Genomic DNA, 27,567 nt, shown 5'->3' with positions numbered 1-27,567 from the left:
CAGCTTTGAAAGAAAAAGCCAAGTGAGAGCACATGGCCCAGAGTTCAAGAGTATGATACTAGCACGCATGTGCGCGCGCGCGCGCACACACACACACACACACACACACACACACACACACAGGAGCTAACAGACTGGGAAAGACCCTGCTACCATCACTTGGTTGGCTGGAAAATCTAGTTGCCTTTATTCCTGTAGGTTTGGCAGCACCAGGACCAGAGCTCAAGGCAGATGGCCAAGGCCAGATAATGAGAAGCGTATGTGTCTGTTCTGTCACGTATGATTTGTGGACCTTATACAGCTCAGAGGCTAGGTATTCCTCACCTCTGAGAAACTACAACAGGAAACTGCTTCAAATATATTTATTATTTTTTACAGATTCATTCATTGTACATATTCTAAATACAGTAACAATCCCACAATGCATCACTGTCCACCCAGCAGGCACCCACCTCAGGCGAGGCAGCTTTCTAAGGGGATCCGCAGGTGTAGCATCTCAGGACAATAGCAAGGAACTTGTGTGCACCCAAGCCTATGCTCTGCTGGGGATGGACTGCCACCTTGTGGTGGCTTTGGACCTGGTGCCTGGTTGCCCCACCAACTACTTGTAAGACTAAGACATGATCAAGGTAAGACCGTGAGGGAGGTGCTGTTTCTGTGGCTTGAGTGCTCAGAAGAGAGCATCCCTCAGGCTTCACAAGACCAGATGAGTAGAAGGAACAGAAGAAGTGGCCCAGTTCCAGGCCAGAGATGTGTCAGGTGCCTGGTGGTTTCCTAGTGGCTGTGGAGTGACTCCAGAGTCCTTCAGTGTGTTTTCATGAACATCTGGTTCCATGGATACTTACTTATCAAAGCTCTTTAAATCTAGCTGCTTATTTTCTTCCAGGAACTCAGGCTGACATCTAACCTTTCACCGGCGCTGGTTCAGACCTGTTAGGTTCTTGAGCTGGTACAAGAATGGTAACAGAGAGCGTGTGAAGCCTCACCTCAGGGTCTTCAGAGGGTAAGACTGGGGTTTTCATGGAGGCAGGCATGGCTAAGAGAGGTTCTGGACACACCAGGGCCCTGGAGTCAATGTTGTTCCCTGACACCAGTAATGAAAAGAAGTAGGCATTTGGGATCAAGACTGCAGCTAAATCGGTGTCTGTCTTATTTTTTTTCCCCCTCCCTTCCCCTCCCTCCCCTTGTCGGTGTCTGTCTTATTATCAGCTTTCAGTTGAAGGTTACAAACTCTGTGGAGTCAGTGATGCATGCTAGAAATGGCACTGGGCCTGAGTGGGGTGATAGATGGGTGGGCAGTACTCACCGTCACTGCTGCACCCATGAGTCCTTGAACCAGTGCCTCTCCAGTGGACTTTACCTAGAAGGAATGTGAGTGAGGTTTCCCTGAGTCCCCAAGATGAAACCAAAGGTGGTGCAGATGGACAGCGAGAAAGCCCATGAGTCCAGAAAAGTGGAATCTAGATGACCCAATGGATGGGGGAGGAGCCTATGGACAATAGTCACACCTGGGCAAAGCATGACCCTTCAGAAAGCAACAGCCAGCCTTCTTGGGAAGGCCCCTAGACTGTAGGCTGAGGCCAACAGGGAGCACAGGAACAACTAGGTGACCAGTTGTGTGCCTGAGAGACAGGGGAGCTGACTGAAGAGAGTTCCCAAACCGCTGGCCCCCAACTACCTGCTTGGCAGTGTGGCCCATGTTCATGGCATCATTAATCCGGTTTTCCAGGAAGCGCCAAGTGTCCTCGAAGTCTGGGGATGAGTCCTGCATCATCACCAGCTCTGTTGTGTTGTAGATGCCAGCCAGCACAGCACGACGAGTATACCAGTTAAACTGTAGAGACACCCACCAAGGATGAGGGCTGACCACTGCTCTGTGGGTCTAGAGAATTCTGGGTAATTCCCACCCAACATCTTGGGGACTCTGAGGATCCCTTGTGATGTTTTCTTTCCGTCACAGATCCATGTGGCCCTCTGAATAACATTACTGTCCTCAACTTATCTAGGCATCAGCATTGCCTATGAAGTTTAAAACTAAAACTCGGCTGAATGATGCATGCCTATAATAGCAGCTCAAGGCCAGCCTACACTACACTGAAAGACCCTGTCTAAAATAAAAATAAAGAAATAAACATAAACAAATGGCTGGAAGCATGACTTAAATGCTAGAGCACTTAACCAGCAAGTAGGAGAACCTGATTTCAAGCCCTAGTAGCACCAAAAAAAAAAGTGAACTGCTTGTGTGTAACCCTTTCTAGTTGTGTGAGTGGGCCTGAATTATGTGCCAGGAAGCAGTCCCTCCACTCCGGAACTGCTAGTGAAGAACTGTCTTTAGATACCTGAATCCAATTATGACCAAGCCTTAGTGAGCTTGCCAGTAGAGTGGGGCCTGAGGTAGGGTTAGAAGCAGGGCATAACACCTGGGCAGAACTGAGAGTTCAAGTCCCTGGTGACTTCTGCCAGTCCTGGCAAACTACTCTTCAGAGGAGTGGCTTGTCTGCTTGTTTTATTCCTTTCATTTCTCTGCTTTCTAATTTTGTTTCCTTAAGATCTCACACTGAGGAAGTTTATTAAAGCACTTTGTTCTAAGTGTGCTGGGACTATCAGTGTGCCTCCTCTCCTAATCCTACAAAGAACTACCTTTTAATTTCCTTTAGGAAAGTATACTTGGTTTTTTAATTTCCCACCAGTAATATGGTAACATTAACAAGTCATATCTTTCCTGGTGCCTGTTTGAAGGAGCTTACTGATCTCCAGGAAAGCAGGCCAAGATGAGTGGGAGAAGGGAGTTTCTTTTTAAAGCAATGGGTACCTTCATGGCACCTCCTGTAACCCCCCAAAAAATCAGTTTCAGCAAAGACAGACACTGAGGAATTCTGCAGAATTTCCATCTTAGAAGATTGAGGGGAAAAATGGTTATAAAAAGCAATCCAAGGGCTGGGAAGGTGGCTCAGTGGTAGAGTGCTTGCCTTGCATGCATGAGGCCCTGGGTTTGATTCCTCAGCACCACATAAGAAAAAAGAAAAAAGCCAGAAGTGGCGCTGTGGCTCAAGTGGTAGAGCGTTAGCTTTGAGCTGAAGAGCTGAGGGACAGCGCCCAGGCCCAGAGTTCAGGCCCCACGACCGGACCCAAAAAAAAAAAAAAAAAAAAGCAATCACAAGTTGATGCTCTGTGCTGGTCTCTAAGTACCTAGAGCCTACTCTGGCCAAGGCGGGGCCTTCCTCACAGCTCGGATGGGAATGACACCGCAGGCTCCTGCAAAGGTTTCTGATAAAAGCCATTTCACAGTGGCTTTCTGGAAAAATGTTTCACCCAAGCCGTCCTGGGGGTCCTGTGGGCCTGCAGGCAACACTCACATCCGTAGACTGGTCCCCAGCGTAGTGCCACATGTCATCCACCATGCTGGTGAGCAGATTCAGGCTGGGCGGGATGTTGTGAGGGAGCAGGAGGATGCTGAGGGCCTGTGGAGAGAGGATAGAGGGACAGGTACCGCACACAGGTAACAGGTAACAAGCACACAGTAGGCTTGCAGAGTGTATGGAGACAGCTGTAGTTGATTTGTTTCCTTCAGCTCACACTAGTGATAGCATCAGTCAGAGGCCCTCCTGCTCTGCCTGGACAAGGCCTGGCCATTTTAACTCTTGAATCCACTGCTGTGACTCACAGAGCTGTTCAGAGGGCCCTGGCCTGGCCTGGAAGCTGCCCAGAAGGCTGTGCTGAATCAGGACAACAGCAAGGGCCCAATAATGTGCTGCTAGGGATTAAACCCAGGTACACAACTGTCCTGGCTTCATACCCAGGCCTGGGCTAGGCAGGCCACAGGGCTGGAATGGTGGACACCTGACATTACACACTCAGTAGTCTTCCAGCTGGACCAATGACACATCATTTCTGATGTGCTTTTTGACTCTGTATTTTACAACTTAGAGAATGGCCCACACTGACAGGCTTTGAGCGAGGGAAAAAGAAGCTTCAGAAAAAGGGCAGCAGTCCTTGGAATGAGCATGCCTTCTCCAAGTACTGTGCCGGCAATATGACAAGCAGTCCCAGTTCCTGAGATCTGGAACACAATAGGGCTATTATTGAGGTAAGGGTGGCCAATTGAAACCTCTTACTATACTAACCTCCTTCATTCTTCCTGTGGAAGGCCTGGGGTCACCCCCAGGCCACTCACATCAAAGCACTGAGACCCAGAGGGTTCAGTGTTGCTCTCTCTGGGGCTCCCAACCTCCTGAGTGTACAGAGCTTTCCTGGGTCTATGGAGTACGAGCTAACTTCCCAGCAGCGTAAGGTCCTCTGAGTGGCAGGTGCTGAGAATGAGAAATGCTACTATTTCTGTTGCTTTGGGGCCTGGAAGTGGTCTCTACCCGGGGCCAGTGCTCAATGTACGGGATCAGCATTCTCAGTCTGGTTTCCACTGCATCCCTCAGGAACTGGTCTGTCTTCCTCTTCCTGGAAGAGGGAAAAGAAAACAGTGTGTCTCTGGATCAAAGGCAGGGACTTGGGGCTACACTGCATATCAGCCCAGGGAGAAGGTCATCCTGAAGAAATCTGTCAGGACTGGCTGTTGGGCTTCAGAACCATCTGAGAAGCAAGGTTGGTAATCACTCTTTTGGCTCTGCTTGATTTGGCTCCTGGGGACAGCTGCTAGATTCAGGGACCCTAGAAAGTCCTTGCTGCCCCCTGAGACATAATACCACAGGACTTACTCTGCCTGGCCCAGTTGTACCAGCTTCTGCTCCTCTTCTAGCACTCGGGCAAGCCGGGCATTGCACTGGGTCACAAAGTGCAGAATCAGCTCGCTGCCATCGTTCCCGAACATGCTGGCTGCTGCACTGGAGAGTCCCAGGGACTACAGAAGGCAGACACAGGGCAGTGGGGCCTGGTAAAGCAGTTGCTTCCTGTCTGGCTTTGTTCATCACAGGGGACTACTCTACAGTGGAACCCTCACTCTTCAGACCACCAATCTCTCACACCCCATCAGCCTTTGGTACATGGAAGGTGAGTTAACCACTGGCTCAGAATGCGCACAGGACAGGACCTAATGCTTTCTTTCCAGTGTCCTGTAAGTTTTAGTTTTGCATAAAAACCCCTCTGAAAAGGAAGCCTGGACAAGGAAGCAGAGCATTGTGGGGAGATGGTTCTGGAAGCACAGCCTCAGAACACTACCAGAGCTGTTAAGACACTTGTCACTGAATGAGTTAAAACACTCCTTTTCTTGCACAGATCAGTTAAGAGTTAAGGTGTGGCACTTGCACCTAGATCCCCAACTAATACTACAGGGCTAGGGGAAGCACCCACAAGCCCTTTCCTGAACCATTCTCTCTACCTGATCTCTTGGAAATGAGGCCTGCCCATCTCTGCCTTTCTCTTTCTCTCTCTTTTTTGGTGGACCTGGAACAGTGCATGTATATTATTTGCTCAATAAATAATGAGCAAAATATTAAAACATCAAAAAGCTGAGCCAGGCACTGGTAGCTCACACCTGATCCTAGCTACTTAGGAGGCTGAGATCTGAGAATCATGGTTTGAAGCCAGCCTGAGCAGAAAAGTCCCCATGAGACTCTCATCTCCAATTAACACTCAAAAACTTGAAGTGGTACTATGGTTCAAGTGGTAGAGCACTATCTTTGAGCACAAAGAGGCTCAGAGACAGTGCCTAGGCCCTGAGTTCAAGCCCTACAACCAACAATAACAAAAAAAAAGCTGATGGTAGTATCTTTGATGTATCCTAGATGTTTTTTTTTTCTTTTGGTGGTACTGAGGATCAAACCCATCCTTTCAATTTGCAGTGAGCCGTGGTGTGAAAGTTTACACATCCCACTCACATGACTTCCCTTGTGGGGTAGTGAAAAGACAAGCGACTGTGAAATTGAAGTGAAGCACAAGCTGGCCCATGGTCTAAAGTGCCAGCAGCAGGTTGGGATGGGAGACAAGACTGTAATTTCCTCAGTCTATCTTCAAGAACTTCTTACAGGGCAACTCCACACTGTGGCCTACATGGGAGCTGATTGCTTACTCTGTAACAGTAGTCTCTTCTAAAACAGAATAACAGTAACTTGTGGAGAGAAATAAATCCAAAATTCTTGAGACACTAAGACACACACACACACACACACACACACACACATTTCCCAGTATGAACTAGGAGCTGGTGGCCCATGCCTGTAATCCTAGCAACTCAGGAGGCTGAGATTTGAGGATGGTGGTTTGAAGTTAACCTGAGTTAACCTGAGCATAAATCTGAGCTGAGAGCTTGCGATCTTGAGTTCAAGCCCCAGTCGCAGCACATGCAAGCACACACAAACACATATACACAGACCAGTAAAATTCAGAAAATTCATCACACCTCATACCTTAATGGGCAGCATTTTTCTTTTTTATTGATGCATTAAAATAGTGGCTCAAGCTGGGCACCAGTGTCTCACACCTGTAATCCTAGCCACTTAGGAGGCTTAGTTTCTGAGGACTGAGGTTCAAAGTCAGCCTGAGCAACAAGCCTGTGAGACTGTTATCTCTGGTTAAATCAGAAAACTGGAAGCAGTGCTATGGCTCCAAGTGGTAGAGTACTAGCTAGCTTTGAATACAAAGAGCCCAGGGACAGTACCCAGTCCCTGAGTTCAAGCCCCACGACTGACAAAAATAAATAACAATTAAAAAATAGTTGCTCTAGAGACTGGGAATGTAGCTTAATGGTAGAGTGCTTGCCTAGCATGCATGAAGCCCTGGGTTCGATTCCTCAGTACCACATAAACAGAAAAGGCTGGAAGTGGTGCTTATGGCTCAAGTGGTATGTGCTAGACTTGAGCAAAAGAAGCTCGGGGACAGTGCCCAGGCCCTGAGTTCAAGCCCCAGGACTGGCAAAAAAAAAAAAAAAAAAAAAAGTGGCTCCAGCTGGACATATGGTGCATACTTCTTTTTTTTTTTTTTTTTTTTGCTTTTTGCTTATATGGTGCTGAGGAATCGAACCCAGGGCCTCATGCATGCAAGGCAAGCACTCTACCACTGAGCCACCTTCCCAGCCCATATGGTGCATACTTCTAATCACAGTATTTGAGAGGCAGAGGCAGGAAAACTTCACACTCAAGGCTAGTCTGAGCTAGTACTGAGACCCTGTTTTAAATGACTAAAGTTCTTATTTTGCTGTTGTTGTTGGTTATGAGGCTTGAACTGTGGGCCTGAGCTCTTCAGCTCAAGGCGAGCACTCTAATACTTAAGCCACAGTGCCACTTCTGGTTTTCTGGTGGTTAATTGGAGATAAGAATCTCATGGACTTTCCTGCCCGGGCTGGCTTTGAACCGTGATCCTCAGATCTCGGCCTCCTGAGTAGCTAGAATTACAGGTATGAGCTACTGGTGCCCAGCCAAAAGTTTTGTTCTTTTTAAATATAGAGCCTCTTGGGGCTGGGAAGGTAGCTCAGCGGTAGAGTGCATGCCTTGCAAGCATGAGGCCCTGGGTTCGATTCCTCAGCACCACATAAACAGAAAAAGCCAGAAGTGGTGCTGTGGCTCCAGTGGTAGAGTGCTAGCCTTGAGCTGAAGAGCTGAGGGACAGCACCCAGGCCCAGAGTTCAGGCCCCATGACCGGCAAAATAATAATAATAATAAATAAAAAATAAAAAATAAATAAATATAGAGCCGCTTATAAACAATGGCATTTCAGAATCAAAATATGGCAATTTTGATCACAGACAATTCTTGCCTAATAGGTGTTCTTAGAACATGACTCTCAAGAACCAACTCCACGGCACAATAATTTAGAAACAGGCTGGGCAGGTGGTACATACCTGTACTGCCCATTCATGAGTCTGAGGCCAGCCTGGGCTACATAGTAAGAACCTGTCTCAATACCCCTCCTCCTCCAAAAAAGATCTATTCCATAATAATGGGGAGAAAGAAAAAAAAAAATCCTAGACAATCCTGTAGCTATGTGGGGCGTTGACTAGGCTATAAGAATGCATGAGGCCTTCAGCCTCCTACGACTCCAGGCAGCCCTTCCCTCATCAATACACACCTTGGCTCCTTCGGCAATGGCCTCTGCGGTCCAGCCATGGATGGGTACGAACTCCAGGGCTGCTGTCAGGATGCGGTGCTGCAGCTGGTCCTCACTCTCATAGTCCTCCTCCTCCTCTCCGCTCTGCTCTGTGTACCTGGGACATCAGACAGCCCACCTCACTTCTGGTGTGCCCACCAGAGGCCAGAGCCCTGCCTCTCTTCTATGCCAATGTGATGTGGTAATGGCAGGAGGTGGAAGTCTAGTGACCTCCCCCTCTGGCATCAGGGAAGGCATGCTGTGACTGAGCACTTATGATATGAAGACAATGGGCCACACATCTGGGCTGTAGTTTACAGCTTAGCACAGAGGCTTTACCTGGGCTGTCCCAAATTGTAACTGCCTACCAGGGCACAGAGCAGATCCTCAAAATATACTTGTTAATTTTTTTCTAAAAGTACTAGGGTTTGAACTAAGAAAATATTTGTTGAAATAAAAAACTTTAATTAGGAAACCAGAAAAATGAATATTCTACTTACACACATCAGCATTCAATTTCCAGTGGCAAGATTAATAAAAAAACAAACAAACAACTAAACCTAATGGAAATCTGAATTAATACCTTTCTGAAAGGTTAAGTTGACCCCACCTGTGTAACACCAATTTAAATGTGCAAATCTTTCTCATATGTACTACTGAGTGAAAAAACAGGTTCTGGAACAGTGTTGAGTGTCATTAAGCATTTATTATATACACAGATAAGTATGAAATATGTTTACAGAAACATCAAAGAGGCAAAAATGTTAGCCAAGTTTTCTGCGAGTGTGATTTTAGGTAATTCTGCTTTATTTTTGTGAACTTGGGTATATTGCTGGGATAGTTCAGAATATTAAAAACAAAGGTACCTTTCCAACAGCCTTAGGAAGGAGGAAAGATGAGGAGGGGTGAAGAGAGAACTGCTGGGAAACAGACACACCGAGCATGCAAAGTGGCAGAAATGGTTGCTCTGGAGTCCAGGTGCCTACCTGGGGGGTGGATGAGGAGACTCTGAATCAGGTCTTCCTGCCCCCTGTGTCTCAGAATGCTGCTGAGAATAGGAGGAGGAAGGCTGCTGCTTCTGCTCTTCTGAAGACTTGAGCCTCACAGAAGCATGGAAGGCCCGTGGCACCAGAGGTTGTCGGCAGCGGGACACTGAAACATAAACTATGTTGTCAGTCAGAGACACCAGAGGAGACCCTTTGAGACCCAGAGGACGGCATTACAATGGGGAGGGTATCCTGGGAACTGGTGGCTCATGGCTATAATCCTAGCTGCTCGGGAGGCTGAGATCTGAGGATTATGGTTTAAAGCCAGCGAAGGCAGGAAAGTCCATGAGGCTCTTATCTCCAATTAACAACCAGAAAATTGGAACTAGTGCTGTAACTCAAAGTGGTAGAGTGCTAGCCTTGAGCGAAAAAGCTCAGGGGCAGTGCCCAGGCCCTGAGTTCAAGCCCCACAACCAACCCCATTTTAAGTTAATTAACTAATTTAAAGACCAATGGGAAAGAAGACAGAGGCTCCTCTGGAACACTCAACCAAGTGTTGGGTCCTACACAGAAACCTTAAGGCAGATATGGCAGCAAGAGTGGTGAACCAAAGAATAAAAGAACAATCTAGCCTCTTGGTCTATTTTGTCTCGTGGCCTATTTTGATGATTGCCAACTATGTGGAATTGGGCAAACCATTCTCTCAACGTGCAGATTTGGAAATCCACCAATTTAGGATAATAATCTGCACTTGCTCAAGGAGAATGTGAAGCCCAAGGAGTAGAAAATGTCACATACTTATAAGAACAGAGGTATAAGGAGGAGTTGAATTCAACATGTCAGTTTACAAGTGAAATGCATCTTGATCAACATTATCCTTTCCATCATTTGGGATTGTTATTATTTTGAGACGGGGTCTCATTATGCCCCTTAGGCTGGCCTTAAACTCAGGATTCTCATGCCTTAGCCAGATCAGTTATGCCCTACCAAAGCTGGCTTTTTGTTGTTGGTGGTCAGTTGTGGGGCTTGAATTCAGCTATCCCTGAGCTCTTCTGCTCAAGGCTAGTGCTCTAATACTGAGCCATAGCTCTACTTCTGGCTTTTGAGTGGTTAATTAGAGATAAGAGTCTCACAGGGAGTTTTCTGCCCTGGCTGGCTTCAAACCTGGATCTTCAGATCTCAGCCTCCTGAGTAGCTAGGATTACAGTTATGAGCCACTGGTACCTGGCTACCTAACCAGTTCCTTCTTCAACTGGACACCTTACTGCAACAGTGAATGAAATCCATCCTTACCATTTTAACTATTGTCTGTCTTGATCTGTCACAGCTTTAGTTTTTGTTGCCCTGTAGTATTCCATTAAAAAACAATACTATTTTTGTTGACAGTACTTGCTGTTCAATGTTTAGCCATGATAAATAAGATGCTATGATTGTATTTGTACTTTTTTTTTTGCCAATCCTGGGGCTTGAACTCAGGGCCTGGGCACAGTTCCTGAACTTCTTTTTGTTCAAGGCTAGCTAGTACTCTACCACTTGAGCCACAGCGCCACTTCCGGCTTTTTCTGTTTGTGTGGTACTGAGGAATCGAACCCAGGGCTTTATGCATGCTAGGCAAGCATTCTACCACTAAGCCACATTCCCATCCTTGTACATGTTTTTGTAGACATATGCTTTCATTGCTTTTGGGTAAATACTTAAGAGTGGATCTACTAGGTCTACTTCTACTAAATATATTTATTCTGGAATTCTTTGTAAACACAACAAAAAAAGGTACTCCATTAAAAAATAAATAGACCCTAGTATGGTAACTCCACAATTAGGAGATTCATGAATATGTGGCCAACTCTGGCTACATAGGCAGTTTTAGGCTAGCATGGGTGACATATAGTGAGACACTGCCTCAAAGAACAAACACAAGACAACACACGAAGTATATAGAATAACTCAGGAACTGTGTGTGTGTGTGTGTGTGTGTGTGTGTGTGTGTGTGTGTGTGTGTGTGTGTGTGTGTGTGTGTGTGTGTGTGTGTGTGTGTGTGTGTGTAATGGGGCTTGAACTCAGGACCTAGGCACTATCCCTGAGCAGGTTGTTTTGCTCAAGGCTAGTGCTCTAACTTTGAGTCACAGATCCACTTTCAGTTTTTTAGTGGTTAATAGGAGATAAGTCTCAGACTTTCCTGCCCAAGCTGGCTTTGAACCTTGATCTTCAGATTTCAGCTAGGATTACAGGGGTGAGCCACTAGTGCTGACTAGGAACAATGATTTTTGTAAGATCCCGGAGCATGGATTAAGTAGTAGACCACCTGCCAGACAAGCAGAGATCTGGAGTTCAAACTCCAGGACCACAAAAAATACATATATACACAAATCAATAAAACAGAACAGCATTATAAGAGCAACCTGTATATCTTGGTATATGTAAAGAAAAAGTGGAGGAGATATCTCAAAGTATGACCACAAAACCCGTGCATTTCATGAGAAAATTGGAGTTGAAATGCAAGAGAATGACGTTCATATACGAGTCCACATATTATTACAGTGTATTTGCGGAAGATGGTGTTTTTAATTTATAATAATGTACAGTTCTCTCTTTAATCTGGATAGCCAGATGCAGAAATTAAAACACAGCAGGGCTGGAGAGAGCACGGTGGCTTATGCCTATAGGACAGGGGTCCAGGCCAGCCTATGGGGACCAAACCCCATCTTAACAAAGAAGCCGGGGGCCTGTGACCCCTAGTAGGAGGCGAGAGGTGTAAGTGGGAAGGAAAGTAAGACGATTGCGGCCCGTGGCCTCCTGGAACAAAAAGACTCTGGCGAGACCCTATCTGAAAAATAACTCAAGTGGAAATGGGTTGGGGACTTGGCTCAAGTGCTGGAAGCTGCGGGCCTGAGTTCAAATCCCCGTTCTGTCAAAAACCAACAAACTAGACATAGGGCCCCAATAGTGGCACACTAATGTTGCCGAGTGAGTGACGCTGCGGGAAAACAATAGACCTGGCCGCCCGGGCGTGAGCTGCCACGGTCCCTGGGTGAGAATGGGGCCAAGACTGCGGGTTCCGCGACCCAGGGGCTCGGTGACCTTGGATGTCCGGCTCCTCACCGAGACCCCGTTCACAGGCCTCGCCCCGCGCCCCCGCCCCGCACTGCCCGCGCGCAGACAGCAAAGCCGGCCGCAGGAACGGCTTGCGATGCCAGCTGTTCCACACCGATGCCCTTCACTTCACCTTGCCCGCGGGCCGCCGCCACCGGGGCCTCTTCCGCCCCGCACCCAGCCTCGGTCGACCTCGCGCCCCTCCCGGCATACGTTCCCCGCTCCCGAGCTCGGCCGCCCCCTCACCGGGTAGGCACCGCAGCTGCAGGAGCCTCCAGCCCGCCCGGCCCAGCACGCCAGACACCGCTGCCGCCATCTTGGAAGCGGGCACGTACGCTGACGCTCCCTGACGCGACGGGCAGCGTCGGAACGTCATGCGGCACTTCCGCCCCGCGGTGCCTCTTCTCGCGAGAGGCGGGACACGCCGTGGAGCCGGCGACTGCGGAGAGAAGCCCGGAGCTCACCGGGGAGCAGGTGAGCGTGCCCCCGGGTTCTCTGAGCGCCCGACCTTCCCCAACCGTCCTCTCCCGGCCATCTTCTCGTTTCCCGTCAGTCCCGTCCCTCTGTGGGGACCCGCGGAGGCCCCGGAGGGCTGAGGACCCGGGAAGCCGATGTGCGGGACGCCGCTGCCCCGGGCTCGCTCCAGGCTCCGGTCCTGGTTGGTGTCTGACCTTTGGGCGCTTTCCGTATTCGGAGGAGGAGAAGGCCCGAGCTGGCATCTGGGACATCTGGGTCTGCGATCGGGTTCTCCCCGTGGCCAGCTGTTGTGACCTTGGATCTCGGTTCCCCCAAAGTTGCTGGGGAGGGGTGGGGGGTTACCCAGCAACCGAGCACTGAAAGTTGGAGATGCTTGAGCGTACAGATAGTCATTTTGAGCCCCTCACCGTCTGGGGTTGAATGTTTCCCAAATTTGACTGGTGGGACTGCATGATCTGGGATGCTAGTCTATAAAACCTAAGGCTTTGTGCTGGGGGGCTGGCGGGGGGGGGCGGGGGTGACTTGGTATCTGGGTATGGTCCAGGAATCTTGCCCCTGAGCATTCATGGGGAGCTGGTGATAACTGGAAGTCAAGTCTGCTTATGTGGAAGCTGGTAATTCTGTAAATTCTGCGCATTTGCATTTAGCCCTCATCCTTTTCAAGTCGTGTTTGGCACACCCTAATCTGAATTTTTCAAAACCTCCAACCTCTTATCTCCCCCTACCCTCTCTCCCATGAGTGTGGAAGACCTCCTAAGCCAAAACTTTTTTTTTTTTGGGTCCGGTTGTGGGGCCTGAACTCTGGGCCTGAGCGCTGACCCTCAGCTCTTCAGCTCAAGGCTAGCACTCTACCACTTGAGCCACAGCGCCACTTCCGGCTTTTTTCTTGGCTCAGTGGTAGAGCGCTTTCCTTGCATGCATGAGGCCCTGGGTTCCATTCCTCAGCACCACATAAAGCAAATTGAAAAAAGCCGGAAGGGACAGCTCCCAGACCCAGAGTTCAGGCCCCACAACCGGACCCAAAAAAAAAAAGAAAGGGCTGGGAAGGTAGCTCAGTGGTAGAGCCAAAACTTTTTAAGTGTAAAAACTAGATCCTAGTCTTTGGATTAAGTAAAATATTCCTGGGGCTTGTTTTCTCTTTGTTTTTGAGATGAGATTTCTCTGTGCTTTCCAGGTTGGTCTAGAATTGTTGAACACAAGTGATCTTTCTTGTCACAACCTCCCAAGTAGCTGGCACTACACCACTAAGTCCAACCCAAGTTCTCTGCCTTTCCACTGTATGTGTGTGTGGGGGGTGTGTATGTGTGTACATGTGTACGTGTACATGTTGAACTCAGCTAGGCACTGTTCCTCATCTTTTTCACTCAAGGCTTCAGCCACACCTCCACTTCTAGCTTTTTGGTGGTTTTTTGGAGATAAGAGACTCATAAACTTTTTTTTGCCTGGGCAGGCTTTGAACAATGATCCTTTGATCTCAGCTCCTGAGCAGCTAGAATTACAGGTATGAGCCACTGGTGCCTCGCTACTATTTTTGGTCACCTAATTCTTTTTTTTTTGGTTCGGTCCTGGGGCCTGAACTCTGGGCCTGGGCACTGTCCCTCAGCTCTTCAGCTCAAGGCTAGCACTCTACCACTTGAGCCACAGAGCCACTTCCAGCATTTTCTTTTTGCTTATGTGGGGCTGAGGAATCGAACCCAGGGCCTCGAGCATGCAAGGCAAGTGCTCTACCACTGAGCCACCTTCCCAGCCCCTGGTCACCTAATTCTTAAAGGGAACCAATGGCTCAAGATTTGATGCTTACTTGGTGCTATAAAAATAAGCATTTCCAGACATTATTTTCAGACATCTACTTTTACTTGCTACCAGTTTAGAGGTGGCACAAGCATGTGTGTGCAGTACAGTTGCTGTGGCATCTAGCAAGCAAGATCAAGGACCTGACATTGACTTCTACTTCTCTTTAGTTGTGAAACTGGGCCCTGAGTCACACAGTTCCTACGTGTATTGGCTTGGATGCTGGAAATTTTTTTCTTGTGGATTTAAAAAAAAAAAAAAAATTGCCGGGCGCTGGTGGCTCACGCCTGTAATCCTAGCTACTCAGGAGGCTGAGATCTGAGGATCGCGGTTCAAAGCCAGCCCGGGCAGGAGAGACCGTGAGACTCCTATCTCCAATAAACCACCAGAAAACCAGAAGTGGCGCTGTAGCTCAAGTGGTAGAGCACTCGCCTTGAGCTGAAGAGCTGAGGGACAGCGCCCAGGCCCAGAGTTCAAGCCCCACGACCGACAAAAAAAAAAATTGAATCACAACAAAAACAAAGTTCTGATGAAGAAGTGTGGCACACATTTGCTTCCAGATAGTTAGAAAACATTGTTTAGGAAATGCTGAGTAATAGTAGAAGCTATAACTATGTTGGGGGAGAGAGGTTAATGCTTAATGTGTTTTATGAGCTCTCTCACCTAAGATTAGAGTAGATGGCAGGACATTTTGCTGACATTCTCGTGTGTGTGTGTGTGTGTGTGTGTGTGTGTGTGTGTGTGTGTGTGTGTGCGCGCGCGCGCGCGCGCGCGCGCGCGCGCGTGTGCTGGGCCTAGCCTAGATGCCATCCCTTATCTTTTTCACTCAAGGCTGGTGCTCTACCACTTGAGTCACACCCCCACTTCCAGCTTTTTGGTGGTTAAGTGGAGATAAGAGTCTCTTGGATTTTCTTGCTCAGAGTGGCTTGAAATCCTCAGCACACAAGTCTCCTGAATAGCTAGGATTATAAATGTGAGCCACTGGCAGCCAGTATCCCTGTATGTTTCATTTTAAATATGAAGTTGTTTCCAAGTTGTTTACCTTAAAGATTTGCAAGGGTTCTTCCTCAACATCAAGTGACAATTACAAGCTTAAAAGTTGTCAGTTCTTGATGGTGCACTTTTTAAGCATTTAAACCCCAAAATTAAATGACTAAGGAAACCTGACTGCCCACTAATGCTTGTTATCCTTGTACTGGGGCTGAGAGTTCAACTGGGGTAATGAAAGGTGGTAAAAGGCTAACAGTGGAGCTATCCAGGTTTCTCATGAAACTAGGAGGGATTCACTGGGGAAGGGTAGAGCCAAATTTCCAAGGCCCTGAATCCAGCAGGCTAAGGAGCTTTGCTTTTCTCTAGAAATGAAACTGTTAATAACTCATTTCTGAAATGAGTATATAATCAAAGCACTGTAATAATTAATGGTGACTAGTGATTGGGCCTGGTTTTTGTAGGCAGAGAGGAGACAGGCAGTCATGAAAAGTGATTTTATGGATGGAAGAGTGCTGTGTACAGGGCTTAAATTCAGCCCCAGGGTGGATGGTGGTACAGTTGTCACCTGTGCAGAAGTCAGAAGTGTTTACTAATCAGTGCCCCACCCTCTGGTTACCACTTTGTCTCGGTGACTTTAAGGTTGGAGGAGGAAGAGCTGAACCGAGTGCTATCTGTTGACCTTATTTCAAGGTGATCTCTTAGATCTGAACTGCATATCAAGTGGAAAAGAAGCTGGCCCTGCGGGGAAGTTTCCATGGTTAAACCCGGGCTTTACTGTTGGTGGATTTGGATTCAGATCCCTGCCCTTACCTTACCCACAGCTCAACTCACACTGCATTAGTGGCCTCACACCCTGACCTCTAAACTGGGAGTAACCCAAGTTTAAGGCTGATCTGTGGGTCAATTGAGAAAATATTTCTAAGGTGCTTTGAATAAATGGCTGACATTTAGTGATAAAAACAGTAGATACTATCAACCACTGCTGATTTAGGATTAAAGTTTTACATTTTAATGAAAGAGGAAATATCAGTATTCAGTTTGCAAAGTTCAAATATGTTGTCTCTTAAAAATATTTAAACTGGGGAAGGGGAGCTGTGGCTCAAGCTGTGGAGTGCCAGACTGGAGTGAAAAAGATAAGGGACAGTGCTCAGGCCCTGAGTTCAAGCCCCAGTGCCAGTACAGGTGCATGCATGTGGGCACGGGCGTGCGCGCACGCACGCGCGCGCACACACACACACACACACACACACAAATTAAGCGGAAGTTGCGTTCCAGTGGCTCATACCTGTAATCCTAGCAACTAAGGAGGCTGAAATCTGAGGCTCTCAGTTTGAAGCCAGTCTGGGGAGTCTCTTATTTCCATTTAACTATCAAAAAAGCTGTTCAGTTATAGCTCAAAGTGGTAGAGTGCTACCCTTGAGCAGAAAAAGCTTAGGGACAGCAACCAGGTTCTGAGTTCAAGCCCCAGGACCAGCACACAAACAAAAAGTAAGCTGAAAAAAGGGCTGGGCGTTACCTATGTGGTAAGCACCTGCCTAGCCAAGTGCAAGGCCTTGTACTTAAACCACAGTACCACCAAACAAAACCAAAAACCATCAGGTTGAGGTTGGGTTATGTCTGCCAACTTACTTAACCTTTGCTGAATCACACTTTAATTAATACTCTCCAGCCAAGTGATCATAAAGAAGAAGTAATCTTGCTGCCTCCAACCTCCTTACTTGGCTCTAATCCCCTTCCTCAGCCCCAGCTCTGTCTGGGAAGGTTGGATTGTGAAGTGCTGATGTCTTTCATTTATTCACTAGCATGAGCATTCTCTGGCAGGAGGTTGGGAGTAAGTTGTGATCCCAATCGTACTGTATGATACCGCGTGGATTAAGTTGCACTGTAGCCTCTCAGTCCTAATTCCCCTCTGCTCATAGCCTTTAGGTGCTTCAGCACTGCAGACATGGCAGAGTTTGGGATCTCGGCTGGCCAGCGTGTGGCCGTGGTCTGGGATAAGTCATCCCCTGTGGAAGCCCTGAAAGAGCTGGTGAATAACCTTCAAGTGCTGACCGGCAGCGAAGGCCAGGTGTCCGTGGAAAACATCAACCAGCTGCTGCAGTGTAAGTGAAATTTCAAGGGAGTGCTACTGATCTCTAGTACCTTGATCTGAGGGTTTTTCCTGGCTGGCTTATGAAAGTAGAGGCTAGTGGTTTCTTTATGTTCTTGTTTCTTAGTAACTGTTCCGTGTGTGTGTGTGTGTGTGTGTGTGTGTGTGTGTGTGTGTGTGTGTGTGTGTTTTGTTTTGTTTTTTTTGGTCATGGGGCCTGAACTCTGGGCCTGGGCGCTGTCCCTCAGCTCTTCAGCTCAAGGCTAACACTCTATCACTTGAGCCACAGCGCCACTTCTGGCTTTTGCTTATGTGGTGCTAAGGAATGGAACCCAGAGCCGCATGCATGCAAGGCAAGCACTGTACCACTGAGCCACCTTCCCAGCCCGCCATGTTGTTTTTTAGAAGCTTACTCTTCATCTAGCTTCCTTTTTCCTTCTTTTCCCTGATACTAGGAAAAGATAGGAAATGAGGAAGACAGGGAACAGGATAGAGCCTCACTGTGCCCTTTGCTAGTAATGGTGGTTTAATAGTGCTGACCAACCAGGTCAGGCTTCATCCTCATTCAAAGCCTGTGGCTGCAGGGGACTGGAAGGGTTGGGAAGTCAATGATGAGAATCTTCCTTTTCAGCTGCTCACAAGGAATCCAGCTTTGACGTTATTATGTCAGGAGTCATCCCAGGAAGTGCCAGTCTGCACAGCGCTGAGATTCTGGCAGAAATGGCCCGGGTCCTTCGTCCTGGGGGATGCCTTTTCCTGAAAGAGCCCGTAGAAACTGCTGTAGGTAAGGACACCCTCGCTGAAAGACAGAACTTGACAAGGTCAAATCTTTGAACCCATTTGCTCCATCTTCCCAAGCCAGGGATATCATTTGGAGAGCAGTATTTCTGTATAAACCTTATCTTTAGGGATAAATTATTGCTAAAATCAGAGGCAACAGATCTAAAGAAATTGGGATCTTTGACTCATTAGGGAATAAAATAGAAGGTAACTGCTACCTAAAAGAGGCTGAATCATTCAGCAGGTGAAAGCTTAGACTTTGGGATATCCATAACATGGAAAAAGAGGCAACAATAATCAGGCAAGGAGCACGCACCTATAATCCTAGTACTCAGGAGATGGGGCAGAGGGTGGCGGATGGGGAGAAGAGGGGAAATACCTCTAAGAAGAATACAGAAAGAGAAGAAGCAAGTCCCAAAAGTCCCATGCTCTATAACTATTCATCTTGAAAAAAAACATTTTAGCACCTAGTTCAGATTAGTAGTTCCCAGGGGCTGGTGGAGAGGGGTGAGCGGCTCTGAAGGCGTGGGTGGTACTCAGTTCCTGGTCTTCATATCTGTCAGGTAAGATGGGGGGAATGGGCCACAGCCTTCTCTGGATTTGGGAGGTTTTTAAATTTTGGGTTTCCCCCCCAATTTTGTGTGATTTTATAGTTATTTCAAAATAGTTAAAAAGTATAACAGAAGTGGCTAGGCACTGGTAGCTCATGCCTATAATCCTAGCTACTCAGGAGGCTGAGATCTGGTGGTCATGGTTTGAAGCCAGTACAGGCAGAAAATTCCTGGGAGATTCTTACCTCCAATTAATCAGTCAGAAACTGGAAGTGGAACTCTGTCTCAAAGTGGTAGAGTACTAGCCTTGACCAAAGGAGCTCAGCGACAGTGCCCAGGCCCTGAGTTCAAGCCCCTCAACTGACAAAAAAAATAAACAGAAGTTTGATTGTGAAGAGGTAATAATTAACCCATGTAGCTAATGACAGTATCCAAGGGATAAAAAATACCTTTTTTTGGTTCTGTGACATAGCTGTCATTCAGTTCTTGGTTATTTTATTTTATTTTGTGCCTATCCTAGGTCTTGAACCTAGGGCCTACTTGGAGATATAGAGAGAGAAAGATAGATGTAGACATAGATATAGATGTAGATTTTTTTTAAAAACATTTTTCACTTGACTTTGGATCAAAAAGTACCTATACACCTTAGCATGGTCGTGCACCACCTGTATTTCCCAGTGCCTGGGAATCAAAAGCAGGAGATCTTAAGTGGCTATATTTCATCAAATAAAATAAATGAAAGCATCTCAAAATAAAGGCTTTTATATTTATTTGAAACAATAACCTTTTGATGTGTACAACAGACATTAGCATTCTTTGCTAGAAATTGAAACTTTGTTTCATCAAAATATCATGCCTGTCAGAACTTTGCAGAGAACCCTGAGCTGATCATATCAGCATCCCCGGAAGGGTCTCCAAAAAGGCCAGGGCCGGGAAACAGTGATGAGGGAGTGACAGCGTTCACCAGCACTGTGTACCGAAAGCATGGTTGAAACTAAAATGCTCTCACTAATGTAAACACAGTGGACAGAGTAGCTTGTTGTTGTGTGAATGCCTACTCACCCACATGGAGAGAAGCTCTTTATCTTTCCTGCTTTGACCTGGGAAGCAATTAACTGGGGTTTTCTTCTTGGCAGTTAACAATAGCAAAGTGAGGACAGCATCTAAACTGTGTTCAGCCCTGACTCTTTCTGGCCTTGTGGAAGTAAAAGAGGTATGTGTGCAGACCACTTTGTTTGCTGGGAATTTGAACCTTAGCTGACCAAACCCAGGATCTGTCTGTCATCTGTCAGAACAGTAGGGGGAAATAAGTGATCAGCATAGAACTAGGAAACAGATGGGCTCTTGCTGCAAATGTGAGGTATGTGGTGCCTCTCAATACAAACCTCTGGGAGATCTTCAAAGAGACAGCCCAGCCTGTGGGCGTGGTCTGTCCTGCACTTGTGACTTGTTTATTGATGGTAGCAGCCAGGGTATGGCAGTGATAGCAGGTACCCTGCAGCTTCTGTTCATCTCAGCCAACACAGATCCTAAGCCTGGGTGAAACAGTAGTGTCTAAACATCTCCCCACTCTCAAATGAAACAAGTGCTTCTACTTCTCCAGTGTTAAAAAGCTTCTCGGGTGTGAGAGAGAATAGCCTCTAACGTCTTAGATGAGCTGGGGCTTTGCTTCATTTATTTTATGTGGACACCATCATTTGTCATTAGTGAAACACTCTCTTCCAAAATGCACTCAAGTCTGAGCATGGAGGATGATAGCTCTGGCAGCCAAGTGGACATCACTCACTCTGTTTCCAGTGCCTGGTGTGAGATGTAGATTCTTTGTGCCTGCTGTTTCTTATTTTCCCTTGAAGTCTTAAAATATTCTTGACTCTAAACTAAGGAGTGCTCATAGAAATTCAATTTATAGGGCTGGGAAGGTGGCTCAGTGGTAGAGCACTTGCCTTGCATGCCTGAGGCCCTGGATTCGATTCCTCAGCACCACATAAGCAAAAGGAAAAAAGCCGGAAGTGGCACTGTGGCTCAAGTGGTAGAACGCTAGCCTTGAGCTGAAGAGCTGAGGGACAGCACCCAGGCCCAGAGTTCAGGCCCCACGACCGGACCCCAAAAAAAGAAAAAAGAAATTCAATTTATACTAAAGAAATGTGGAATATGAAGAAGTTTCACCCCAGTCCTTGTCACCGTCAGTAAGCCACCAGTGCATTTTGTATGTCTGTGCAGACTTCTTTCTTATGTGTTTTTGTGGGCTTTTTTGGGGGATGGTGGGGGGTTGGTTGTAGGGCTTAAACTCTGGGTTTGAGTGCTGTCCCTGAGCTCTTCAGCTCAAGACAAGTGCTCTACCATTTGAGCCACAGCATCACTTAATTGGAGATAAGAGTCTCCAGACATTCCTGCCTGGGCTGGCTTTGAATCCTGAATCCCAGATCTCAGCCTCCTGAGTAGCTAGGATTACAGGTGTGAGAAACTGGTGCCTGGCCTTTCTTACTTTTTTTTTTTTTTTTTGGTCAGTCATGGGCTTGAACTCTGGGCCTGGGTGCTATTTCTGAGTTCTTCAGCTCAAGGTGAGCGCTCTACCACTTGAGCCACAGCACCACTTCCTTTTCTTACGTTTTTGCCAGCATATCTATGCACATATTTTTGCTTGCTAGTGTTGAGACAGGGTCTGACTCTAGCCCAGGCTGGCCCTGGACTTGTGATTCTCCTGCCTCAACTTCTTGAATGTTGGATTACAGGGGTAATCCCACACAAATCCTGGCCCTACATGTCTCTTTTTTTTTGGGGGGGGGGTTCAGTCGTGGGGCCTGAACTCTGGGCCTGGGTGCTGTCCCTCAGCTCTTCAGCTCAAGGCTAGCGCTCTACCACTTGAGCCACAGCGCCACTTCCGGCTTTTTTCTTTTTGCTTATGTGGTGCTGAGGAATCAAACCCAGGGCCTTGAGCATGCAAGGCAAGCGCTCTACCACTGAGCCACCTTCCCAGCCCCCCTACATGCCTCTTACATCAGAAAATAAGTCTCTTATCTATCTCAGTATATTTCTTCTCATTTTTATTAATGATTTAGCAGTATACCAGGTTATAGACAATGAGTTATGTAACACTCAGCAATTATTGCACTTAAACTTAGCACACTTAACCATTTTCCCCTACCTTCACTATCTGATATTCCCAAGGATTGAAGAAAGGATTTCCCTTCCTTTCTCTCCTTTAAGATAAAACTTCTACTCTTTATTGTGAGCAGGCTTCTTTGACCAGGTCTGACTCGTCTCTGAGTCATTATACCCCCACAAGGACTAGCGCATCATGGCTAATAGTTTATAAAAAAGTACTTGAAAACTCAGCAGAGGGTAGACTTAAAGCACACAGGCTGACAAAGTAGACCCTAAGGCTCTGATCAGTGAGAAGGGGGATGGGAGGCATGAAGTGGTTTATGCCAGCTTCTATTGGGAGCTTAACACACAGAGATCAGGGTTAGCACTGCAGGGGGACGTGGGACATAGAGAAGTGAGAGAGCAAGAATGTGGACTGACCCCCTGGCCATCTTTAATTGCAGCTGCAGCGAGAGGCCCTGAGCCCTGAGGAGATGCAGTCTGTGCAGGAACACCTAGGGTGCAGCGGTGACAGCCTGCTCTCTGTTCAGATCGCCGGCAAAAAGCCCAACTTCGAAGTGGGTTCCTCCAGTCAGCTTAAGCTTTCCATCGGCAAGAAGTCTCCTTCAGGTAAGGCCGGCTGTAACCTGGGCATATTAGTCCCCAGGCCTAAATAATACATGATAGTTTCTTTTTTTTTTTTTTTTTGTCGGTTGTGGGGCCTGAACTCTGGGCCTGGGCTCTATCCCTCAACTCTTCAGCTGTAGACTAGCGCTCTACCACTTGAGCCTCAGCCCCACTTCCGGCTTTTTCTGTTTATGTGGTGCTGAGGAATGGAACCATGGGCCTCATGCATGCAAGGCAAGCACTCTACCACTGACCCACCTTCCCAGCCCCTACAAGATGGTTTCTAGTGCACTAAGGGCTTTTACTCTGGAGGCATGAATCACGTGTTTAGTTGGCTCACGAGTCTGTTCAGGTCCCAAGCTACTTCACAGCCATGATGGTGGTAGATAAGATGCCCTGTACCTGTAGCCAGGCTCTCCCTACACCTGTGGAGCAGCTTTTCAATTTCAGTGTTAGTGCTGTAATCACAGGCCTTGGAGGATGCTCGTAGACTATTTTTTACAAAGTTCCTTTTTTTTTTTTTTCTTCTGTTGTTGGACTCAGTGAAGCCTCCTGTGGACCCGGCTGCTGCCAAGCTCTGGACCTTGTCAGCCAATGACATGGAGGATGGGAGCGTGGTGAGTTGGCCCCCTGCAGGTCACTGCGTGTTCTCCATGATGAGTGTGAACAGCCAGTGTGGAGTGGCTTTTAGACTTGTAGGAGTGTGTGTGTGTAAAGCCCAGCGTATGGCTGTGTCTGGCACTGGTGACACTCCATATTGCTAGTGATATAAATTTAGCATCTCTTTTACCCACTTGATGTCTTGTGGACAAGTGTGAAGCGGAAAGCAGTGTCAGCTCCAATGTGTTTATTGGCCCTTGGTCTGGGCAAGGCGCTGAAGGCTCATTGAAGGCAGTATTTTCACACTTCTTTGTCCCACCAGTTCCCACTTTCCTGCAAACACATGCTTGTTTGAAGTCCTCCAGCTTATTCCCATGTAAATTAGTTACTAGTTTCTTCCCTGAGCAATGGCCTCTGGAAGGTGATAGTGACCCTGGGCACTTGAGAGCAGGAGCCTTCTTCCCTGGGGCTGTGGGTCCTTGCTTTCACAGCCTGGGGTTACATCAGCTCTTTCTTCAAGACCACTACTGTGTCACTGATTGCTTTGAACCTTCTCCAGGATCTCATTGACTCTGATGAACTGCTGGATCCAGAAGATTTGCAAAAGCCTGATCCAGCGTCCCTGCGGGCTCCTTCATGTGGAGAAGGGAAGAAGAGAAAAGCCTGTAAGAACTGGTAAGTGGTGGTTTGAGCCGGGGCTGCTGGAAGTGAGCCAGTCAGATACTGCCTTGTGAAGGAGACCTTCCCTGTAGGGAGCTGTATGTTCCCACATTGCACGAAAGCCCCCGGGGACGTGAGCAGAGCCAGACCTTTGGTCATGGTGGGTCTCACCTCCGGAGACTCTACAAGAGTCCTTCCAGGGAACTCTGAGGCAGAATCCTGAGTGGGGAGTAACAGCTGGCCAGTGGAAGTGTGGTCAGAGCAGAAATGAACGTCCTCAGCCCTCCTGGGTAACCGAGTGTGGAGGGAATGTGAGCAGCCCTGTGGCTGAGGTGAGCTAAGGACACAGACAGGGCTGATCTGCCTGGTTCTGGGGTGGAACATTGGCGTGATGCCAAGGGGTTGCAATGGTGACAGTTTTCAGGTGTGACTCTGTGTTCAAGAGCTGGCATGTTGGTCCCTTTTCTCTGTCATGATAGCTGTGTCCCCTGCATTACAGCTTGTGTGCTGAAGCCAGGTTTCTACTAGCTTTGTGGGTGTGTGTGTGTGTGTGTGTGTGTGTGTGTGTGTGTGTGTGTGTGTGATAAGTTTTACTTTTTGCTTTTTTTTTCTGGTGTGTGTGTGTATTCTGGGGTGTGTCTATTCTAAAAGATTGATAATGTGGATGTAGAAATCTAGATTGGAAGTCATTTTTTGTTTTGGAGATTGTTCTGTTGTTTTCTTTGAGGCCAAATAGCTGATTCTTTCTGTAAGACCTTTGTGATCCTTTCATGAAAACTTTTTGAGAGCTAGTGGAATCTTCTTTATTCCTGGAATCCTTGTAATTCCATAGTGTTTTGGTTTGGTTTGGTTTGGTTTTGGAGCTATCCTGGGGGTATTAAAGTCTGGGTAAGCGCTGTAGCATGGGGTCATACCTCCAGCCCTGTAGTTGTGAATGTGTATGGTCCTGGGAAATAGCTTTAGATTCCTGTTCACGAGTCATGTGTTCTGAATAACCCGTATCTCAGTGTTGGCTCTCACTGCTTCTATAATTTTCTTTTCTCTAACATTTTCCAGTTTTCTTCTGTGCCTCTTTCTAGGAGATGTCTGTTTCTTCTCCCAAATCTCTGATGTTATTATGTCTTTAGATCTTGATTTATTTTGTTTTGGGATTTTGTTGGTGATGGTGGTAGTGTTGTTGTTTTTTGAGACAAGGTCTTGCAGCCCAGACTTGTGATCCTGGTATTCTGTCTCCCCAGTGCTAGGTCACAAGCACCCAGCAACATGGCCTGATTTCAGACGGTTTTCTTTCAGATGGCCCCAGTTTTGTTCATAATTAAAAGTGGAGGACATCCAGGTGCTGGTAGCTTACATCTGTAATCTTAGCTACTCAGGGAGCTGAGATCTGAGGATCAGCCTTCTAAGCCAGTCTAGACAGGAAAGTCTATGAGACTCTTATCTGTAATTAACTACCAAAAAGCCAGAAGTGGAGCTGTGGCTCAAGTGGTAGAGTGCTAGCCTTGAGCAAAAAAAACCCCTCAGGGACAGTGCTCAGACTTTGTGTTCAAGTCCCAGGACTGATATACACATTTTTTTTTAAAGTGGAAGACAGGGTGCCTGAGCATCTGGGTGGATGTCATTGTTGACGGCTTGATGGGCTGGAAGTTGGGCAGGCCTTGGTGGAGGAGGATTGGTTCCATGCTTGGAATCTCTGCTCCTTTCCCGTGAGCTGGCAGGGCAGGCCTTCCAGACGCTACCAGTCCCAACCCTAAACACACTCTTCTTACCTCCTTTCCACTCGTTCTGGCCGTTCAGACTTATATCTTTGCTGAAGCCAAAGCTCCGGGTTTTCCCTCCTGAGGGAAGTGGAGTGGTGGCCGCTCCTCTCACAGCTTCCCCAGGAGCTTCACCCCTTAGCTTCTGTCTTGACACCTAGTAAAGGGAGAAAAGTCTTACAGACCTGGCACTACTGGGGATGTGGCGTTTCTGGGGGATGACCAGTCTCATTCATCAGCGACTGCTTCTTGCAGCACTTGCGGTCTCGCAGAAGAGCTGGAAAAGGAGAAGTCCAAGAGCCAGAGCTCGCAGCCCAAGTCAGCCTGTGGAAATGTAAGTGCCAGACCAGCTTGGCATTTGCACTCACCTGGGGACAGGGTGGGGGGAGGGGGCGCTGCTTGGGAGGGCTTCCCTAGGGTGGGCTCCCCGGTGTGGCCTCTCCTCACCTGTTATCTTTGGCCTTGTCTTTTGTCTGTCTACCCAGTGGGGGCCTGATACTACTTGGCTATTGAGCTGAGCTTGGCTGTGGTTTAAACTGCTTACGATATAGGTGTACAACCCCTTAAAGGGACTTTTCTTGACTATTATTTTTTAAACAATTTTTAAATTTTTTGTGTTTGAACTGGGCCTCATGCTCTTCACTTGGCTTTTTTTGTTCAAGACTGACACTCTACCATTTGAGCCATACCTCTACTTCTCGTTTTTTTGCTTGTTAATTGGAAATGCCCAGGCTGGCTTTGTACCTCAGTCCTCAGATCTCAGCTTCCTGAGTACCTAGGACTAAGACATAAGCCCCCCCATTACCTGGCTCTAGTAGTATTTTTTTTTTTATATAAAATCTGAGAAGTTGAAAACCTAGCATTTGGGTTCCAAATGGATTTCCAGCTGCACCCTGCTGCTCCCTGGCTGAAATTTCCTGTTCTCTCTCACAGTGCTACCTGGGCGATGCCTTCCGCTGTGCCAGCTGCCCTTACCTTGGGATGCCAGCCTTCAAACCTGGGGAACAGGTGCTTCTGAGCAACAGCAACCTTCACGATGCCTAGGGAGACCCTACAGGACTCAGCTCCTCCTTCAACTCCTGCCCCACATCCCTCCCACCACTGTGGGCCCTCCTGCCCAGTTCCTCACTCCCTGTTGAAATCATTTGGGGGGAGGGTAGCCAGCTGGGGGAGCTACGTGGTGTTTAGTGCTGCTATGAGTGACTGACCAAGGCCTGAGGGGCTGTGAACTGCGGAAGTCCTTCTTGTGTTCCAGTGGGGGCCCTGCCCCCACGGTGACTCAGTGATGCGGCCTTGTCCTCCCGGGGAGCGAGGTCACTCATTGCAGTTCTTGGAGCCATGAGCCAACTACCTCATGGCCTCAGCACCGAAGGAATCACTCACTGGTTCCTGTGGTCCCACCCGTGTCCCTGTAGTGTCACATCGGTGTCCTGTCATCATTTCTGTTAACCAACAAGTACTAAACTTGCACACTGTGTGTCCGTGGTCACAGGGGTGTGTGTGTGGTGTCTGTCAGTCCTCCACGCTCAGTTTGGACCACTGTGGCTTCTTGGTTGAGGAGTGTGGTGTGCAGGGGCTGGAGCGGCCTTGTGGACGGGCCTCCATCTCCTGTAGGCCAGGCCAGGTGGCTCAGAATGTGAGGAGAAGTAGGACAAAGTCCGAGTAGGAGACCCCTGCTGCCCTTGCTGCCTGCCACATGGCTCCTACCACATATTTGGGGAGATCATGTGGCTTTTAGACAGGTTTTGTGTTATATAAAAGTGTTGATTGGTACCTGTCCTTCTTTTGATCCTCTGCTTCTGCTGATCCACATTGCTGAAGTTCAGCTGGGGCCAGAAGCCCCAATGGGAGCAGAGTTCCAACGAGCTTAGTGAGCACCTCTTAAGGTTGCGCAAATCCTGTGAGCCCCTAGGTTTTCCTCCCCCAGGACTGGGTGAGGTTCTGTGGCAGAAGGGAAGAGATTTTTGCAGCTGTCATTCAAGTTCCCAATGGCCTTACATTAGAAGAGAGATTATGCTAAATGAGCCTGACCTAATCAGTTGATCCTTCACTAGAAC

At 47.7% G+C, this 27,567-nt stretch overlaps 2 protein-coding genes across 4 annotated transcripts; one reads left to right on the top strand and one right to left on the bottom strand.

Annotated features, from left to right (window-relative positions):
- Positions 1-346: 346 nt before the first annotated feature.
- Coq9 (coenzyme Q9) lies at positions 347-12,448 on the bottom strand. Of its 2 annotated transcripts, none has more exons than XM_042689965.1 (9): positions 12,354-12,448; positions 9,018-9,195; positions 8,014-8,149; positions 4,710-4,852; positions 4,368-4,452; positions 3,357-3,461; positions 1,679-1,834; positions 1,307-1,360; positions 347-946 (listed from the first exon to the last, which is right to left on the bottom strand). In XM_042689965.1, the coding sequence occupies exons 1-9, from the start codon at positions 12,421-12,423 to the stop codon at positions 911-913; spliced, it is 963 nt and encodes a 320-aa protein (XP_042545899.1). In that variant the 5' UTR covers positions 12,424-12,448; the 3' UTR covers positions 347-910. The 2 variants fall into 2 exon arrangements, with proteins under 2 accessions (XP_042545899.1, XP_042545901.1); XM_042689967.1 differs by having other exon boundaries at positions 9,018-9,183.
- A 79-nt stretch (positions 12,449-12,527) lies between these two features.
- Ciapin1 (cytokine induced apoptosis inhibitor 1) lies at positions 12,528-26,999 on the top strand. 2 transcript variants are annotated; one of them, XM_042689979.1, is made up of 9 exons: positions 12,528-12,581; positions 17,285-17,467; positions 18,086-18,238; positions 19,922-19,998; positions 22,334-22,499; positions 23,040-23,113; positions 23,656-23,771; positions 25,766-25,844; positions 26,444-26,999. In XM_042689979.1, exons 2-9 carry the CDS (start codon positions 17,311-17,313, stop codon positions 26,552-26,554), a joined length of 933 nt encoding a protein of 310 aa, XP_042545913.1. In that variant the 5' UTR covers positions 12,528-12,581; positions 17,285-17,310; the 3' UTR covers positions 26,555-26,999. The 2 variants fall into 2 exon arrangements, with proteins under 2 accessions (XP_042545913.1, XP_042545914.1); XM_042689980.1 differs by having other exon boundaries at positions 12,553-12,581; positions 17,292-17,467.
- The last annotated feature ends 568 nt before the right edge of the window (positions 27,000-27,567 follow it).

Source organism: Dipodomys spectabilis, unplaced genomic scaffold (assembly GCF_019054845.1).
Source record: "Dipodomys spectabilis isolate Male_0828 unplaced genomic scaffold, ASM1905484v1 ptg000130l, whole genome shotgun sequence".
NCBI classification, from domain to species: domain Eukaryota; kingdom Metazoa; phylum Chordata; class Mammalia; order Rodentia; family Heteromyidae; genus Dipodomys; species Dipodomys spectabilis.
This window is presented reverse-complemented; position numbering and strand designations above follow the sequence as displayed.

What these genes read in the sequence shown, in the direction of transcription:
- Coq9 (XM_042689965.1), bottom strand. Translation starts at nt 12,423, where the DNA reads ATGGCGGCAGCGGTGTCTGGCGTGCTGGGCCGGGCGGGCTGGAGGCTC. An exon ending in GCAGCTGCGGTGCCTACCCG is followed by an intron (nt 9,196 to 12,353) that starts GTGAGGGGGCGG and finishes CTGACAACATAG; the next exon opens with TTTATGTTTCAGTGTCCCGC. An exon ending in GTACAACTGGGCCAGGCAGA is followed by an intron (nt 4,453 to 4,709) that starts GTAAGTCCTGTG and finishes TCCCTCTTCCAG; the next exon opens with GAAGAGGAAGACAGACCAGT.
- Ciapin1 (XM_042689979.1), top strand. Translation starts at nt 17,311, where the DNA reads ATGGCAGAGTTTGGGATCTCGGCTGGCCAGCGTGTGGCCGTGGTCTGG. An exon ending in CGGCAAGAAGTCTCCTTCAG is followed by an intron (nt 22,500 to 23,039) that starts GTAAGGCCGGCT and finishes TGTTGGACTCAG; the next exon opens with TGAAGCCTCCTGTGGACCCG. An exon ending in CCAAGTCAGCCTGTGGAAAT is followed by an intron (nt 25,845 to 26,443) that starts GTAAGTGCCAGA and finishes TCTCTCTCACAG; the next exon opens with TGCTACCTGGGCGATGCCTT.